General features: G+C 39.1%; 1 protein-coding gene across 2 annotated transcripts; it reads left to right on the top strand.

Annotated features, from left to right (window-relative positions):
• Positions 1-2,143: 2,143 nt before the first annotated feature.
• On the top strand, positions 2,144-18,897 carry mmd (monocyte to macrophage differentiation associated). Of its 2 annotated transcripts, none has more exons than XM_022739539.1 (7): positions 2,144-2,161; positions 13,355-13,436; positions 13,587-13,747; positions 14,834-14,908; positions 15,006-15,107; positions 16,597-16,666; positions 17,556-18,897. In XM_022739539.1, the coding sequence occupies exons 2-7, from the start codon at positions 13,359-13,361 to the stop codon at positions 17,757-17,759; spliced, it is 690 nt and encodes a 229-aa protein (XP_022595260.1). In that variant the 5' UTR covers positions 2,144-2,161; positions 13,355-13,358; the 3' UTR covers positions 17,760-18,897. The 2 variants fall into 2 exon arrangements, with proteins under 2 accessions (XP_022595260.1, XP_022595259.1); XM_022739538.1 differs by lacking the exon at positions 2,144-2,161 and adding an exon at positions 12,075-12,435.
• Positions 18,898-19,913: the final 1,016 nt, after the last annotated feature.

Below are 19,913 nucleotides of genomic sequence, written 5' to 3'. Positions count from 1 at the left end.
TAAAAATCAGGTTAATTATATTTATAAATGTGTATAAAATGTTGCACATGACACCAGAATATGTCTGATCTGATGGAGCCTTGCATCTGTATAAAAAAAAAAGACATGATGTCTTCCATTTAAAATATCTCACTTTTAAAAGCAACGCAACTGAATCTTTAAAAGAATTTTAAGACTAAAAATTTCCAAAGATCTCAAACATGTCGGGGTTAATGTAAAATAAAAGACAGAGGACACAGTTTGAGCTATAAATGGGGAAAAAAACAACTTCAGGAAACTTAAAAATGAGTTAAAAACATATATGACAGATGCACAGACAGATGTCTTTATTCCATGAGACAGTAAAAAGTACAATATGTACAGTTTTCTATTACTTCTACTAATGTTCATAGTGTACTGATTCGTGCACTTTGTAAACCATTTATATATTTGTGCAATCTCTTAGCTTTTTTTGTTTCTACCTCTATACACTATACATGCATTTTTTTTTTTTAATTTTTGCATATGGAGCCACGTCTCCACTTCCTTTCTGCAGGACAACAGTGTCCATCTGCAAAACCCAACATCTGCACATTCCAACATGTGCACACTGCAACATCCAGGGTATCCCTACACACACAAATATGTATACATACACACAAAAATATGTATACACACACACACACACACACACACACACACACACACACACATGCACACATACACAAATACACCCACACACACACCTCCCTCTTTCCTGAAGTGTTTGTCTGTGTCAAAGTTCAGCCTCCAGCTCTGCTTCTTCTGAGTCTAAGCTCCCTCTGCTATTGTTGCTAATTGCTGCCCTCTGCTGTCCATCAGTCTCATAATCTTAAATAAATGCATCAGGTAGAAATTACTTGTTGAAACACATGCAACTTTTTTTGTGCCCACCTACACACAAACACACACCAACGTGCACCTGCACACATGGTTTGTATTGTCATGCATCAACAGGGATTATAAATCTGAGGAGTTTGTCGTCCATTGTGATAATCCTGCCTACAACAAGCAGTCTGAGATACGGAGGACAAAGGCTGCTGTAATCTGTTTGGATTACATGTGCAATACAACCACAGATTTTGGAAAGAAAATGTCTTTTACCTTCTTGTGTGGTTGATTAAGTCTTCTGTTAGCATGTTAGCATTTTTTGTCTTGCTGTCCGGCCTCTATTTAGCCAGATGGCTTCCTCGTACAATCCCCACTCACAATCAAGATTAAGATTACACCACACATACACACACACACACACACACACACACACACACGGACATGCACTCAAATACGTCAAACGCACAGTAATTAATGTTCACTTGCTAGCAGATGACATAACACAGAATCTGTCACAGTTGCTGTGTTACAGCTGAAGCTTAAGTTATTAAAGTGATCCATTGATCGCAGAAATTCAAGGTTGGAGGAGTGGTGAGGATTAAAGTATTTTTACCACAAAGCCACGTATCCACGGCGCTCATCTGAAACAGAGAGGAGGGAGACAGAAGGGAGGCAGAAAGGATGGAGGGAGGGAGGGAGGGTGGAGGACAGTAGAGAGACAGATTGAAGAGGATAGAGAGTGAGAAAACCCTGTTGCCACCCGGCTTGTTTAGTGTTTCTCCGTCGGCCGTCGATACCTATTACCTTCCCTTCCTCTGAGGTGCTTGTTCTCCGAGGCCTCAGGGCCGCCCAGCATGAAGCAGGCACCATGGGCTTTCTGGAAAACTACCAGGAGATCGACCCTGTCACTTTGAACCTCTGCATCCTCATTGCCAGCTACGTTATCTTGCTCCTGGTCTTCCTGATATCATGTATCATGTACGACTGCCGGGGCAAAGATCCAACTAAGGAGTACGCCCCGGACCCGCAGCCGACCCAGTCTCCCATCAGGCTCGTGGTGATGCAGAGCTCTCCAGCCCCAGTGGGACGGTGGGACACGGCCAACATGATCACAACCTACCACGAGCCAACGCACTCGGACTTCAGGGAGAAGAAGAGCACGATGGTCTGAGTGAGACTTAGAGGACTCACCTTTGTATATACCGGACTCTTTTTTTTTTTTTTTTTGTACATACATTTCTTTTTACATTTTCTTGTCTTGCGCTGCTTGGACAATGCTAGGATTTGACTTCCACAGGACCACACTTGGACGGTAAGGGGAGGTGACATGTGGTGATGTCTTTAAGTGCTATGTGTATGCGCGTAAGATCCCTCTTTATCTGAAGGATCTCAAGCCAAAGCCTGCAGTCTGCTCTGGAGAGCAAATGTCACAACTGATAAAGTACAAGGAATAAAGAGGGCGTTTCTGTTGTGTTGAGTTGACAGACAGAATGGGAGAGAGGTTTAGGATTAAGGTTAGGGTTGGGAAAACATACAGAGAAGTGTAGTAGAGGAGAAGTTAGCGTTAACTTAACTTCCTTTAGAAAACAGACCAGTGCCTTGTTGTCCGTGTTGTCTTTGGACTTTGTTCTGCTCTAACATGTAGATAAAACTTATCATCTCTACTTTAACTACTCTATCAATATCAAAGATGCATTATCTTACATTTCAAAGATGCATTTTATTAGTGTTCAACTTTTGGTTCAGTCTGAACGGATGGTTACCTCTTACATAACTGGAGGAAGTGTGATGTATGCATGTGGTCATCAAAGCGGCTGACAGATGGGTTGCAGCACTCCGACCAAGGTCCTGACCCGTCATGTCTACATTCTTATTTTGAGATGTCTGTCTTTAATCACCCCACCCACGGCAGGAAAGTGTTAACCCTTTGAGCGACTCAGTGCTCCACTTCCCAGTCGTAGTACGAGCGCAACTACGACCTCTTACTCTTACCTGTTGTTCAACTTTGAGATGATGAGGAGACTTAAAGAAAGGCGTTTGCAGGGTTTTTCTTTGTCTCTCATATCACTCAAGTGCAGATATGGTTTATCGAGTCTGTGGAAACATGCAAGCAATGTTTTATGTGAACAACAGTGAAGCACAAGATTGCAGTGTTTGATAAGTAAACAGAGCGCCTCTGATATTAAGCTGCTGTTGTATGAAGTTGTTATGATCAATTTTGCCTTTTATGCATTCAATTTTTACCCTTTCAATGGCATCTGGAAATACCCAACTTCAGTTATATTAAGCTTATGCTTTTCTGCTCCTTCCAGCTCTGTCCAAACAGCTTCATGGGTCATTCATTGTGTTCATCTCGTGTGCAGCATCATGTTGTAGTCCGTGGTGGCCTGTTGGAGCAGTTTGCAGAGTGAAACCTCAAAGCCTGTCATATCTGACGAAAAAAAAAGGGCCTTTCCTTGCATTTACACAACACAGTCATAGAGATAATTCACTGAACCACCCTCTTGGAAGAAAAAAGTTGACGTTTAATCAGAAAAACATTTTCAGATGTCTTCAGGAGGCAAAAATAATGTTGCTGGTTGAGTTTAAACTCAGTGATTGGAGCCGAAGATCAAGCAAAATGATGTCACAGATGTCGAATGATGTCTAATCCTATCCAGCATATAGCATTATATATTGTCTATTATATCTATATGTACTATAATATGTATATATATAATATATATGTACTGTATTATAATACAGTGCAATCTGCTGATAACCACAAGCCATGTTATTAACACACATTAGCTAGTTAGTGTAGCTTGCCATCACAATTCAAACTATCCTAATCTACAGAATAGGTTTATGTCATGTGATTCTTGTCATGTTGGAGTTGATATAATTATCAGATTCCAATTTGTAAATAAGATTCAACATCCAAGTCATAATAATGACTCCTATATATCTGATACAGTGATGAAAACCAAACAAAAATGAATGCTTCCTGTTAGGCAGAATTAGTTGGTCAAAGTAATTCAACCCAGATTTAATGGATGTGGTGTTATAATGTCAAACCACAGTATTTTATAATCATGCAGCTGTCTCGGTGACATGAACGCTCACATGAACATAGGAATCTGCATCTTTACCCCCATGTCCTCTACTCAAAAGTGTTCTTATGTGAACATACCAGAGGAAGCTGGGCAATAGAGGCACAGCAAGTAGCTCGTCCTCTATTGTTGAGAGGCAAGAGGGAGATCAAAATATACAAATATATATTTTCACTATATCAATATTTCACTGAAAAAATATAAATAAATCATTTTATTTACGGCTTTCCATCAGAGTCCAAAATTCCTTTTTTATGATTTACTCTTATTTCTCTTTTTTTTTTAAATGGCGCAGTAGGTAGCTACTTGCTTTAGCCAACTGAACAGTTAGCTTGTTATAAGAGCCCTGAAGTAATGTTAAGCTAACAGTGAGAAATGGATTTGGACAGCATTAAGTCTCTATCAACAACACACTCCAAAAATGTTTAATTTCAAAAGTCTGTGACTTTCAGTGCACTTAATTTAGTCACCAATTTCCAACATGAAAAGTATTATTAGTACATAGAAGAGTTTTGATTTTAGTTAAACAAACATTTCACTGATTGAGTAAAAAAGCTTGGTAGTTGAAAAGCTTAGTATATTACACAGTACATAAAGTAGAGCTGTGCTACAGTGCATTAATCAATGCATTCTTGTTAATCCCTGAAAATATGCCCAAACCATGTTGTTTTATCTAGTTAGCCTAGCTAGCCAGGCTAATTCAGCTTGCTAACCATGCAAGTGACAACAACGATGACCACTGATTAAGTTAGACGTGGAAGTAAATGATGTCTATACATACTTTGTTTTTATTTTTTGATCAGAGCTTTGCCTTAAGCTTCATGTTAGCCTGTCAACTTTTAATACCAAAAAGCTTGTTGTCCTTGACTCCATCTGCACACTTCATCAGTTGTCCATTATCCGTTCTGACTCTTGGCCATGTGCCTTCCAGAAACACATACATAGATAAGTAATACTACCATCTAACTCAAAGGAAATGCACAAGGATAAGAAACGATTATACAGGCAACTGAATCAGTTCTTGGTTGGTTAATAAAGAAACCTGATTATTCAACAGACTGATTACAGCTCCAGTCTGTGCTGCCAACACTCAACAGAAATAGATCTCGTAGCTCTGAGAAGTCTCACAGTCAACACGGTCAGAAACCAGGATGGAGGCCTGTGTAATCCTGCTTCTCAGAAAAGTGCAGTAAATGGATCTCATTCATAAAATAGGCCAACCGTGAAGTACGTGAAGATTAGCCAAAGAGATGGTAAATACATTATGTAAGTGAGACAAATGACATCTTTTTAAATGTCTCAAAAAGGTTCTTCAGTTGTATGTTTCTTTACAGACTAGACTGGACATTAACTGTAGTTTATCAGCTGACCTCCATCCCAACCTCACCTCTCAGTATCTAAACAGCCAGAGGAGTTCCTCTCTAAAAATGTACCAGATTCATCTTAATACCATGTGAAAACTTAAAGAATGAGCCCTGTTTCAAAGACAGAGATATGTTTGTGTAGCCATGAGTATTGTAATATTGTAAGCTAAAAAAATAGACTTGGCTAAAACTCTTATCATGTGATGAGGCCAGGATTCTTTCATTATGTTTATGAAATAATGCCAATACTTTTCATATCTAATCTTTAAGATCTAATCAAGAAAATGAAACACAAGTTTGTTTGTTTGTTTTGTTTGTTAGAGAAGCATCTTTACCACTGAACAGCTAATGTAGGTGCTGAAATTCTCTCTTTAAAGTGTGCTGTAACAACCATTTAAAAATTATGACATTATCCGCATTTGCAAAAACACTAGAGGAGGATAAATCTTTCAAAACAGAGCTGTGCTGCCAAGTAATAATTCAAATACAGCTTGACAAAATAAAAAAGTCATATATCATCATCATTCATTCATGTTTTCTCTCCATGAATTAATGTTTTTTCCTGCTATTTTCTTTTTTAATAAGAAATGTGATATAATAATATAATGCATTGTCTTTTTAGGAAGCTCTTAACTCCTTTTGATTGCGGTCATATTCCTGACAGCAGGATATATTTTATTTGTATTACCACGTGTTACTGAACAGGCTTATTGGACACAGGCCCAGTGCTGCAAAAGGTCATGGGGCCCCATGCAGGGGCACAAAGAGATGCAATGCAACCACAAAGAGACAAGGGGCAATGGGCTTGAGCATGCCATACCAGTAATATGAGGGATATTTCGTTCTGTAAGTGATCAAAATTAAATTAAATGTGATATTTTTTCTCAACAGTGAATTTGGAAAATTTGTTAACGGTGTTTGCCCAAAATTGCTGCTGTACACACAACAGAAAACAGATAGTTCTGGCTCTACATGTTTTTGTTACAGCACAACCTAAATGTAGACTTGTGTCTGTGACACTGAAGGTGTGACGTGAGAACAGGAAGGCAGCTGTGCTTCGATGAACAGAGTAATCCTCGGCCACAAGCATCAGTGTGCTTTCAACTATAGAGCACGCTAGGCTCAGCTCGTTAGCTGCAAGATTAATTAACCTGGTTGAGGCAAAACACTGCTGCAGCAAAGCTTCTGACCTAAAGACACTGTTTAGTTTTGTCTTCAGATGGACATTGCAATAAAACTGGGACTTGTGCAGGAATAAATATATATAATAATCTGATCTAAATTTACAGAAATGTGGAAATTCAATTATATAAAATTCAGACAATTAAGAATGAGCAATTTTGCAATTATTTATTGACTCTTTCTAAAATTGTTGCCATGAAAAAACATTTTCTGAATTCATGCAGCACCTTCACTGTTGCAGCCACTTTTGAATGAGGCTACTGCCATTTTTTATGCAGAGAAGTACTATCCCATGCAGTTTTTTTTTTTTACAGTTACTGTTTCATTTGCTATTGAGACATTTTCTCTGTGTTCATTACTTTCCCTTCCCTTCCCCTCTGGAGGTAAACTATGGGCAATACATTCCAGCATGAAACGGTAAACCAATTACAAAGCAGTTTAACCCTGTGTCACGTGTGCACAGAAAGCCTCTTTTATTCTAAAGCATTCCCACCTATACAGTATGTCCATCCTACGCCACCAGTGGTAGTTGTCATATTGACTTCAGTTATCCATCCACACTGTTATCTGTGGATGATTGTATGGTTGTCTGTGTGTGTGTTCTCGATGTGACATGATATGATTGTTTATCTTGGAGCAGCTGAGAGGTAAAGTTTAGGACACTGACTCCAGATCAGCAGGTTTCTGACCATCACGTGACAACGAGGCTGTGTCGAATAACATGAGCATGTCCGACCTCTAACCCCTGAGTTTTCAGGAAGATTAGATGATTTATGAGTTTATTAAAATCAGTAGATCAGTGGTCAATCATTTTAAATGCTTCCTGGGTGGAAAAGCCATGATTTTTTTTTAAATTGAAAAAAGCACAAACACATTCTGTCTGAACCTGTGAATGTTTGTTAGGAGGAAAATTACAAGTTGCAGATTGAACTGAAATTTAAGAGCTATACCCAAGTCACTGCAGGAAAAAAGCTGGAGTATAGTTATATGTGATTTATTGATATATTTATTGTGTTCTTCAGTATAAATCACAGTTAACTGCTGTTTTTGTTTTTCCACATTTTCTTTTGACAGTTCAGATTTGATTTTCTAACAAATGCAACCACAGAGCAGGCTAAATTAAAGGCACTTTACTGGAACCATTTGTTCGTGAACAGGCTTACATTTGGCAAGTAGGAGAATCTGAAGAGTGGGAATAAAATGCAAATGGTCAAATGCAGGAAAGCAGGTCAGAGGCAGGTGACAGGTCTCTGTGCAAATGGCAAACAACAGGAAAGGACATGGTTGAAACCTGGCACATGATCAACAATGACAACTTGGCAACTGGGCGAGGTGAAGTGGCTGGTAGCCTATTTATGTGCTGGGGCTTGATGAGGGGATGAGAGACAGGTGTGCACGGAGGAGCAGGGTCAGGTGACTGGCAAAGGAAGGAAACTGTCTGAGGTGCAGAGGTAGAGAATAACAAGGTCATGGTTACAGGAGACTTTGTACCAAGTTTTCATTTACATCGCTGGATAATTAAAGTTGGTTGTGTCATTGTAGAGTCGGTCGTACAGCATGAATTTTCTGGCTAGGCTTGTTTGCTTTTTCAGGTGTTTCAATATCATTAAGCCATGGACATGGACATGCTTTTGCTTTCAGAAGAATCTGAGATTTGTTCATCATTATAACTTGTATACTGATGTGAATATTTACAAGCTGGAAATTGGCAGTGTGGTAACTTCCAACCAGGCATGAGAAGGAAAAGGGTCTGAGGCTGTAGAGGAATTTCTTAACATCTACAACAGTTGACCTAAAACTATCCCTTCATCAACCAAACTTCATATTATCTCCAAAAAAATGCATGAAATGTAAATCTCAGGAGATTTAGACAAATGTGATGTCCTCATATGTACAGAAAAGCGCTGATTATGAGAACTGACGAAAATAAAATCATCATGACCAACATCTTCCATTAGATGCTTGGACAGCTACACGGATGTTTTCAGTGACTCTGGCTGATTAAACCTGTGCTCAGGTTGAGGATGGCTGCAGCAAGGCAGGGTATTAGGTGATGTCATGGAAGCACATGGACTATTAAAGGCAACCTTACATTAACCTTCCATCCAGCAAAACTGCACACAGTACACTCAGTCCTGTAGGACGGTCCTGAGGTGTGAACAGTCTGTTTGAGGGTTGCTTCAGTTTGTAGTCTGGTAGTGTAAAGGGTGACGGCACATTGTAAATATAATTATATGAATTTGCAGGTCAAAATGAACTCTGACCTGCCCCTGACCTATGGAAGATTGCACTGAAACAGGAAATGCATTATTTGATTCTTGTAGAAAAAAATAATAAAGAGATGTCACTTGAGTCAGCTTTTAAGGTCAAAGTTTGAAAATGAAAAAAATCTGGTGGTGTGGAGAGAGAGTTGAGCTTACAAGACCTCTGTAGCCTGCTCCTCACCTCTGCGTGAGGCTAGAGGCTCCAGGGTACTGGAGTGATTGAGTTGCATTGTGGGTAATGTAAGTGCAAGGTTTTGGCAGGGAACAAGAATGCGAGGAATAAAAAACACAATATCTCTTGCTGTGCTGCATCAATTTTGATCATTTTTCTTCTCAACTGTCGATCATGACTCTGACGATGATATAGGTTATAGGAGTGTTGGCTTTGTGAATGCGATATGTCAGTAATGCCTTGAAGGAACTTCTTAAAATCTGGCTCAAATGTCCGCTTGGACTCAAGAATGAACTGCTTAAATTTTGGTGGTCAAAGGTCAAAGTCATGGTGACCTCACAAAACGTGGTTTTGGCTGTGTGAATGCGATATCTCCGTAACGCCTTGAGGGAATTTCTTTAAATTTAGTAAAAAATTTCACCAGGACTCAAGGACAAACTGATTAGACTTTGGTGGTCAAAGGTCAAAGGTCAGGGTCGCGGTGATGTCAGAAAACACTTTTTAGCAATTACTCAAGACTTCACACAGCAATTATGACAAAATTTCACACAAATAGTTCATATTTTATATGACTGGATAAACAGGGAGGTAATCTGTGACAGAGACATACAACCGCGAGTCGGTAATTCTATCTTAATTTAAAATTAGAAAATTTACAGTGATGTTATTAAAGTTATGCTGTTAACTTTGTTTTTTACCATAAGAAAAAACATTTCCTATAAGACTTGCTGCTACTTGCAATGTCCTAAATAGCTATTTTAAGTAAAATCTTTGCTCTCAACATACACAGTCACATAAAGTGACAGGCTGCATGTAAACTGACACAGCTGCTTGTGTGAGGTGAGAGTGCAGGTCAAAGACCTGAGAAGCTGCATCGGTCCACCACCAAACTCAGCAGGTGATCAGTTCAAGTCACAGACGCAGACACGGATTGTTTTACGGCCAGGACGCCGCTGTGACACACTGCTGCTCTCAGGTGTGCCTCACATTAAGAGGTGTTAGTGAAGCAGCGTGGGGGGAAAAAGCAGAGTGAGGCCAGAAACAAGGAGACACTGTCTGCTGACATATGGCCTCTGGCTACACCCGTTGTCTGTGATAATGTCCTTTTTAAAACCCCAACAAAGAGCTCTTTCTCTTCATCTGGATCAGTCCCATTCTCTGCTCCTACTGGTACAGTATGTTTATCACAAAGAGCCAAATACCTCTGTTTGATATAGAACACCATTCCTCTTTGCATTTCAGATATATACTTGATCTTTCTTTATAATCCACTATTTATAATCCAAGAAAAGTGGTTATCTGTATCTGCTGATAGAAAAATATTCTTCATGTGCTCAGGATAAAAGTAAAAACACATTTGTCAGAGGAAACACACTCAGGGTTCAGCTCATTTCTGTGTCACTGTGTGTGGCAGAAGTCATGGCACTAACAGAGTGGTACAGCTTGAACTTCATTAAGCACAAGGATTGCACTTTGGTCTTATGTAAACACTGTTATACCTAAGAGTCACTGATCAAGTTACAGTTCCATTATGTAACTGAGCTGTTACAGCGTGACACTGTGTGTGTGCAATTCATTGTCTGGGTCTTGGTCGCTTTGTTTGCTGCAACACCAGAGTCAGATTTTTGCCAGAAGTGCGGCTGTACCATCAGAATTGCATGCTTCCTTTCTCATAGTAACTGCTACAGGAAGCTGTCTGTGGTTTCTGTATGTCTTCAGCAGAATCAGTCAAATAGTTAAATTGTGAAAACATCAAAAAATCTATTAGAACTGAGCTACAACGCTCAGCCAGTTTCACTTTACGGTAAGTGTAAGCTGTTGACATCCTCCATCCGAGAGGAACCTCTTACATAACACGTAACAAGAGCATGTTTTGTTTAAAAGAACACGCATACATATGACAGTCAGTTTACAGAATCTGACAAAAGGTGGCAGGAGTATCAGGTTTTTAGATTTTACTTTTGCTTATTCAGCCAAAGTAACACATTCAACTTGAACATACAGAATTAGTTTAAAATTAGTGCTTTGGCAAGTTTTCATGTTATAGATACGTTTCCAATTTACACACCTTAATTCAACATACACTTGCAATGCCACTTTTGTATGAATATATAAAATATATAAGCTTTTCTGGATTAGACAGACGTACACCACTGTCTGATTAGTGACCCGAACTAATGGCTTTATTAATGGTTAATAAAACATTATTATTAATGCTTTATAGATCTGTTAAGTCAATAATTTTAGGCTTTACTTTCATATGCAAATGCTTTTTAATAAGCCATCAATTCTGCAGTAATAAATACAAAATGATTAATTAATTGTTCAGTAATTGTGATAAATGCAAAGACAATGCAAGTTTTGTGATGGAGGTGAATTTTTTTTATTTAAAGGACTTATTAATGTCTTGTATTTGTTCTATAAGGCAGTAATAAAATTATGTTATTAAAGACAGTTGTTACTTCTTATAAACTCTTTATAAAGGGTGCCTTAGAAAGTGCTGCCAAAATATGTAAAGGCAGCATGTTTTGCAGTAAGAAAATGATAACTTTGTTTATTGTTATTTGATATTGCATCTATTTTCTTATACTAAGCCAGTTTTTGCAAAGGGATATAATAAACACATGAAATAACATTTAAAATAAGCACGGAAAAGTCTTGAAACATGCGACTACGACCACAGAGGATCGCTGAACAGCATAACAAACATAAATCAGTTCCTACAACACATAGAAAAGAGAAAGAGTTCAAGGAAACTGGACAGTGGAATAGGACCAAATGGTTTCGAAGTATTATTGTTTATTAATTAATTGATCAATTGATTAATCAATTCATCTATGTTTGTATTTATTTGTTTGTCTATTTGTTCGTTTCCTATAAACAGTCACATTCCCAACATTTTCATTTCCAGAACGTGACTATGACGCTCCTCTCACAAGACACCACCTACCCAATATCTTGTTGGCCAGTGTACCGGCCATCTCGCTGCTCATTGGCTAAAGCCGCTGTCAGTCAACATCTCACCACTGTTTGGGCGGTGGGGCTCCAAAAGAAAAATCATATTTTAGTTGAGCGGCTCCGCAGGGAGCAGCTAGTCATTGAAAGCCGGGGCTGACTTCTTGCTGGGGGGGGGGGGGTGTTTTCGTTTAAGTGCTCGCTGCCTCTGGTGCTCATGGATATTTCTAGCTCAGAGAAAAGGGAGTGAGTTAGTATATTGTTGCAGAATGGTATTAAGAAAAAGGCTAAAATGGTGCCTTTGTAGTGGGAGTGTTAATGCTGCCGGTGCCTTGTAGCTGTAATGAAAGTTAGCTTATGAGTAGCTAGCTGACTAGCCCATGCTAGGCCTTCCCTTTCGTCCGGTTTGTCAGGACACTTTATTGTTTTATTTCTCTCTTTGTAAACCAGCGTTTTGTTGCTCTTTTGTTTGCTGGCGTATGCTGATTTTTTTTTTTGCTTTTTGCTTCCTGTGGTTCATAAGGAAGTGAAATGAAGAGGGTGAACAGCTTTCAGAGGTGGGTGAAAACCTGATAATCAGCTTGTAAGAATAATGTTTTGCTGATATTATTTAACCATATGAATGCTAATCAGTTGTGGTTAGTTACCTCATTCTAACATAATATGCACACAGGACAATTCAAACTAAATCACTGTTAAATTTTGGATTTATTGTATCAACTCTGGAACAGAAAATGGTAAATATAGTTGTATTAGGGTTGAAAGACCAGCGAATTATCATACAAGCCCATTACAAAAAATGTAATTCTCTGGTGTCAGCCTCTCAGATGTGAAAATTGTTGCTTTTCTCTGTTTATTTATTGTTGCAAATTGAATATCTTTTGCTTTTGGACATTTTGTGATTTTAGACTAAATCAACAAGAAACAGAGTGGCTGATAATGTTATTTTCAGCTCTAAATGTTATGTTAACCAGTAATATATGCAGTATATGAACCTATATTTTGTGAAATATAAATAAGGGCAATGCCTTTATAATTGTCTGTGCACATGAACCTGTGCAAGGCTAATTAGCTTAGGCAAAGTTATATAATATACTTTTAGTCCTCAGTAGTAGTAGTAGTAAGTTCAATATCACGTTAAAGTTCTTAGTTTATTCTGTATTTTGTTATTTTATTTGTTTGTTTTGTTCCTTTGTATGGTGTGCCTTGGCTGCCCTATCTATCTATCTATCTATCTATCTATCTATCTATCTATCTATCTATCTATCTATCTATACATTTACTTTGTATGGTTTATTTGATTTATTGTTATCAATACTGGGAGCTACTTTACATCCGTAAATAAACATTTACACCAGTCCGCGATAAGGAGCGATTCAGGACAAAGGTCTTGTTTGAGTACAGTGCACAATCAACCTGCCAAACTAGTTAATATTTACTTTTTTGTTTTTTGTTTTATTAATTTGTGTGTTTCAGGTTTATGAACAGACGGGCCTCTGCTAACTGCCGCTACCAGCCCACTTGCTATGAGCATGCTGCAAACTGCTACACTCATGCAGTGAGTGGCTTGTATTTCACTTTTGATCTCAAATGTAGAGTTGTTCAACATCACTGACACAAAATATTTAAGTTGATTAGAATATCTATCAACTGAGTTGCATGTTTTTTTTATTTGAATGTTTCTGTGATTTGATTGCCGACCCTGTAGCTCCTCATTGTGCCGGCGGTCGTGGGCATGGCGTTACTGCACCGTCTGTCGGACAACCGCTGGGAGAGGATCACAGCCTGGGTGTACGGCATGGGCCTCTGCGCCCTTTTCCTGGTCTCCACTGTGTTTCATATCATCACCTGGAAGAAGAGCCACATGAGGTGAGGTGAAGCAAAGTGATGAAAGAGCATACTGGCAGAAAACCATGGCTGACATGTACCAGCACAAACTGTCATAAAGCCATATGTACATGACATACTTGCAAGTACAGACGTAACGCACGAGGACACAGACCTGACAACAGAGCACGGGGACACAAACAATCAGCTATTCCTGTTGTAATATTTAGAGTGAGAGTAATAGTATACAGTGTAGCCGGTCTCTGATTTCACAGGCAATAATACCGCGCTGATACTTCACTGTTGACGAGCACACGTTCATCTTTTTGGATTCCTTAACTTCCTCTGTGGCTTTTTTTGTCCTGGAATTCCACTATTTGGTTTCAGGTTTCATATCAAACCTTTGCTGTCTGTCTTTCTTGCGCACTGTGTACAACAGGTCGACTCATTACATTAATTTGAGACTTCTTGTAAAACTTCTTTGACAGGTGGGAATGTTGTAAAGGCCTGTTGTAGATTTGGAATGGACAGTTTTACAGTCAAAAGAGACTGTGCGTCAACAACAATGAATAATGATGTAAAACCAGTCTATGGTTATGCAGCAAATTTATTTTAACTTAGTTTGAGGATGATTTTGTCCTGAATGAGCATTGATGTGTCATTCCTTTATTTTAAAGTTAAAATCTTAACTATTTAATTCAGTCAGTGGTGATACATCCCTCACACTTTGCTGCAGAGAAATGTTGATCAGGTGTGTCCGATCACATGTCCAGTTAACACTGCCAGTGTCACGTACCTTAATCACTTTAGTAAATACAGGTTATTTACATTCATGTCGTGTTGCTCTGGACCAAAAACAAGAAGTTGAAGCAACTTGGCAAATGCCACCTCAGATTCTCAGTCATCTTTGCTGTAAGCCTTGTTGAGGTTGTTGTTTCTGTTCATGGTCCAATTTTTATTTCTTGCTTTATTGTGAACTACTCAGCTCTTCTGTGGAAACATGACTTCCTGAGAGCCAGAGGGTTTTTTTTGCCCTACATGAACATGCAAATAATGTCTCTGTTTTGTACATCAGAGGCATCGAGAAACAAAGAACTTACCTCTTCACCTGCTTGTTGTTGGTTTCAGGTCTGTGGAACAGTGTTTCCACATGTGCGACAGAGTGGTCATCTATTTCTTCATTGCTGCCTCCTACACACCTTGGTGAGTATCAGACAGGAGCTCAGTATAGACTCAGAGGAGTTTGTGTCTTGACACACATGGAGACATAACGTGTGTCATTGTCTTTGTCTCTGCTCAGGTTAAACCTGCGTGAACTGGGCCCTCTAGCAGCACACATGCGCTGGTTTGTATGGCTCATGGCTGCTGCTGGAACCATCTACGTCTTCAACTATCATGAAAAGTGAGTTCATGTCACAGTCGGATCACCCAGTGGTTGTGTTTGTATCAGAAATTAGGAATATAAAATTTTGGATCATACCCTTTTTGTGAAGTTATAGAAAGTTTGTGATTGTAACTACCAGGAGTCTCTCAGTCAATACAATAACAAAAGACAGTGAGTTTGGTGATGTTGTGAAGTAGCGTAGGATCATGGAAATTGTTGTATTTACCATCGTTACAGTCAGCTTCTCCTGCTTAGGATAAGTTAAGTGTCAGTCATTCAGGCCGTTTTGTTGCTACTGGAATTAACCATAGGTCTCCTCCTCCTCCTCCTCCTCCTCCTCCACTGAAATAAGCAGTTTCATGTTAAAAATTTGTGTTTGTTGGACACAGGATGTCTAAGAGGGGCTGAGAGCTCAGCGGCGGCTAAAGTTTGCTTAGCTTTGTCCGATGACTTCGTATGAGAAATTCTTTATCTGGTTAAAATACATAGTTAAAAACAACCAAGATCTAAAAAGAGTATCGTAAAGATGTGTTTAAAAATTGGGGAAAAAGTCAATTTTCTGACAGACAACCATGACACTGATGCATGTGCAAAGGGGATATTAAACCGTTAACAGGTTTCTGTAGGTTTGAAAATTGCTGGAAACATTTGGAATAATGTAAGTTCACAACTCAACAAAATGTATAACATAGGTGTAATTGTTTTTAGACATTTTAATGAGGAAAAGTTACATATTAGTTACTTGATTGATTAATTGAGAGAATAATTGACAGATTAATCCATATTAAAAATAAAATCACCAAGAAAATGAAATCACTTAAACAACAAAAGGAATACAATGAAGGAAAAAACAAACAAAAAAAAACAATACACAAAGTCCATATTGTTATACAAATTACTTAGAGTCATTTTTTTCAAACGTCTGAAGAACCCTGCTGCCATCAGACTCATGCATCAGGTGAAAATGTGGTTTAACTTTGTTAATTTTACTCCTACCGGTCGCTCTGTTTACTGTTTGGTGATAAACGGATCTGCTTTCATTATGTGGAATTGAGGAAGCTTTAAGGCAGGTTTGGCAAGTTGTGTCTGTGTTTGTGCTTAGTCACTTAAATGCCTTGACTGCTGCCACATGAAGGACATCATTACAATAATTTTCTCTGCAAGTTTTCTGCTGAAAGTCTTAAACCACCTATGTTTTTTAAATCAAAAGCTTTTTTCAGTGCTGCGTGACTAATCGATTACTAACAAATCAGGACAAAAATACCTGTCAAACAAGCATCATTAAAACAAACCTTTATGAACTAGCCTTAATTGGCAGAAGTTGAGCACAAATGTTAATGTCAAAACTTCAATTCACCTCCAAGATTATCGCTGTCCTGCCTCCAAATAATGTTTAGAATTAGCTCCAGTAATGAAGTCCCTCATTTTTAGATCATTTGGTGCTACTCTGGTTACACTTAAACACAGTCGGTGAACATGACGTGTGTGTGTGTTTCTGTCTTCACAGGTATAAACTTGTCGAGCTGGCCTTCTATTTGACGATGGGATTTTTCCCAGCATCAGTTGTGACGTCAATGGTAATTTTATTTAAAGTCACATTCAGTTTGTTGACATGTGACATGTCACTTCTTCCAAACAGCAGCTCAACAGGCTGCTGCAGCAGGGTGGAGGTGTGTGAGTGTCTGATACTTCCTCTTCTCACTGACACAAAAAAAGCAGTGGTCCTCAAAGTTGTTGTTTTTCTCTCGGCTCACTGTAAAGTGAGAGGTTTTATTTAAAGGTGTAATATGCAGGATTTGTCAGTTGCTGTCGGGAGACAGGGCGTGGCATTAGCAATTACAAAGCAGTGAATCAGAGAAACTAAATGTTATTTCTAAATGTTTCACGTCGGTTACATTTTAAAGCACAAGCAAACATTCCCTCTAAAATTCTTTGTAACTTGCCAGCCATTTTTGAAGTTTGTGGGAAAAAATGGAAGCAGAGAATATAATGTAATATTTATGTTGCTTCCCTTTGGTAATCGTCAGGAATGACAAAGTTTAATTCAGTGGCGTAGGTCTGGTGGGTTGTTGGCTGGGTGGACGGGTTGGGGGGGCACTTGATTTTTGATCGGATGCAATGCTTCGTTTGTATTTGTATTTTTGTGCACCGAAAATATTCAATAAAAAGACATGGGGGGGACATTGTGTGAACGCAGCCCTCGCTTAGCCCTCGCTTAGCCCTCGCTCAGCCCTCGCTCAGCCCTCGCTCAGCCCTCGCTCAGCCCTTGTTCAAACAGACTCACTCTGCACCGTCTTTTTTTCTTCGTTTTAATCTTTTCCTGTGTGCATGCTGGTGTTTTATACTTAATATTTACTATGTGACCAATCCACAGTCAGACTCAGTAGATTTTATTTAAGTAGATAGCTGGAGATTTACTTTATGTAACATCTCCTGTATTTCCCTTGTTCCTCTTGTATCCTGCAGAGCAACACTGAGGGGCTTCAGGAGCTGGCCTGCGGAGGACTCATCTACTGCCTCGGCGTGTTCTTCTTCAAGAGCGACGGCGTCATCCCCTTCGCCCACGCCATCTGGCACGTGTTCGTGGCGCTGGCTGCAGCCGTGCACTACTACGCCATCTGGAAATACCTCTACAAGGCTCCCAGCGCCGACACCCTCCTCGACTCGTGACCACAGCGGGTGGCCCCCGTTCTCCTCCCCTGAGCAAAGGCGCTTTGCACACCGACTCCCTCAACTGCCCGCTGAAGCTGCAGCGACAGCCGAAAAGTTTACGAAAAAATATTGACCATGAATTGTTTACTGTTTTCTAATGTGGAGGAGAACAGGTTTTTCAGCGTCTCCATGATGAACAAAAGCTACTTTAAAAGCTGTTTTGTACAACTTCAGTCTAAAAAAAAAACAAAAAAAAACAAAAAAAAAAAAAAACTTGACAGTGAGGGAGGGATTTTTGAACTTTTTACTCTTGGTGTTAAACTGGGCACATTCATGAGCATTTGAGAAATTTGATAGCAGTCTTTTGTATCACTTGAAGAAAGTCACATTCCATATCAAAACCTGGAGACTCAAACATTTCAGCTGGTGATTTGAACACTGAGGATACGAGGTGCTAAAAATCAGCTCTTTCCATATCATACTTGAGTTGCAGTACCAATACCAAAATTGTACTTTTTTTCCCCATGCTTTTGAGAAATATGACTGTTTAGCTACAAAACCTTTTTTTTTCATTTAACAAAAGAAGCCAAAGGTCTCGTGTTTTTAAACATGCAGCTTTGCCAATGTAAAATGGTTTCAAACTGGCAAAATTTGATTTAAATCAGGAATCAACTGGTGTCTGACGAGACGTTCAACGCCAACTTTCTGTACCAAAAAGTGTTCGTTTCGATACCCAACCTTAATCAGTAGTCTGAGCTTGTTACTTGGTCACGAAGAAAAAGGTCTTTTTTTCTGTTTCTTTCTTTCTTTTTTTTTTTTTTTTTTAACAAAGATGACATTTTCAACCCATCTGATCCAGGTTCACTCTCCTGACTTGTATCCAAACACAGTCCTCAGTTTTCAAAGAACCACGCTTGATTCTGGTGGTGTCTGGCGCCCCCTGCTGGTGGGGACCGGAGTTAAGGAGGTGATTCATGACATTACAGGAAGTGCGGAGGCGACACGCGTGATAGATGTGGATTTTGTTAATGAGCCAAATGAGAGAAACTCAGTTCAGGCAGTGTGATGATGAAACAGAACTGTTCCACTGTATTTGTAATGTGAACAGCGTGCAGTAGTGTGTGTGTGTGTGTGTGTGTGTGTGTGTGTGTGTGTGTGTGTGTGTGTGTGTGTTATGTGGGTGAATGTGAGCATGTGATGTGTTGTGTGAGTGGCACATGTGTGTGTGTGTGTGTGTGTGTGTGTGTGTGTGTGTGTGTGTGCGCGACCTTTATACTGTAGTCCAATATTACATTTCCACTGATTCTCTCTGTTTTTGATTTGCACCACTAGGACGAACAGTGTTTCCTGTCTGTATTCTGACGTGGGTTTGATAGGTGAAGAAACCTCATGTTCTTGCTTTTGATTTATGGTTTTGTAAATTTGCTCAATGGCTCCTGACTCATGAAATTACCTTTCCGTTGCTCTTCCTCTTAGTGATGTATGGAGCTGAATGATTGCATATTTCTTAAATTGTGGCTCTTGTTGAAATGATTTCCTTAACCACTCTGTTTTGTAATGTTTGTATATTCTGTTGTTTGTTCTGTTGATTACATGAATCCTGGCCTTTGCAGGGAAAAAAACTGCTTCCTGTCTATTCCATTGGCTGTTAATGGTGCTGCATAAACATGAATGCTCCTCCACTATACTGAATATCACCTTTATAATGTGACAATAAAAAATAATAATGCCCCACGTCTGATGAGACAAGACTGTCATTCATTGTGAGCACTCAGCTTTCCTTTTAAATTCAGTTAGCACCGACTTGTTCTCAGCAGGAAACCAGACTCTTATTAGACAGACTCTTTTCCTGCAGGGATACAATTTTAACATGTCCATTCTTTTGAGTTGACTTTCTGTCAGAAAAGTGAAGATACAAGAGATGTAAAACTTAAAACTATTTAAAAAAAAAAAAATCAAACTTACTGTGGCTGCAGCGTTGACCAGAGATAAAGGCCACTATAATACCACCTCACATTTAGGGAGGGATAGAGAAATATTCTGCTACAGCCCCAGTGTCAAATGTAGATCCTTCGAACTTACCCCAGCTGTAATTACCGGGGCTGGGCACTTAACTCTTAAACCCTTGTTTTACCAAAATGATGTTTTTTTCTTCAAAATAAAAAAAAAAAC

This window comes from Seriola dumerili, unplaced genomic scaffold (genome assembly GCF_002260705.1).
Source record: "Seriola dumerili isolate Sdu_G_001 unplaced genomic scaffold, Sdu_1.0 BDQW01000044.1, whole genome shotgun sequence".
Classification (NCBI taxonomy): domain Eukaryota; kingdom Metazoa; phylum Chordata; class Actinopteri; order Carangiformes; family Carangidae; genus Seriola; species Seriola dumerili.
The sequence above is the reverse complement of the archived record's forward strand: the minus strand, read 5'-3'. Positions and strand labels throughout refer to the sequence as shown.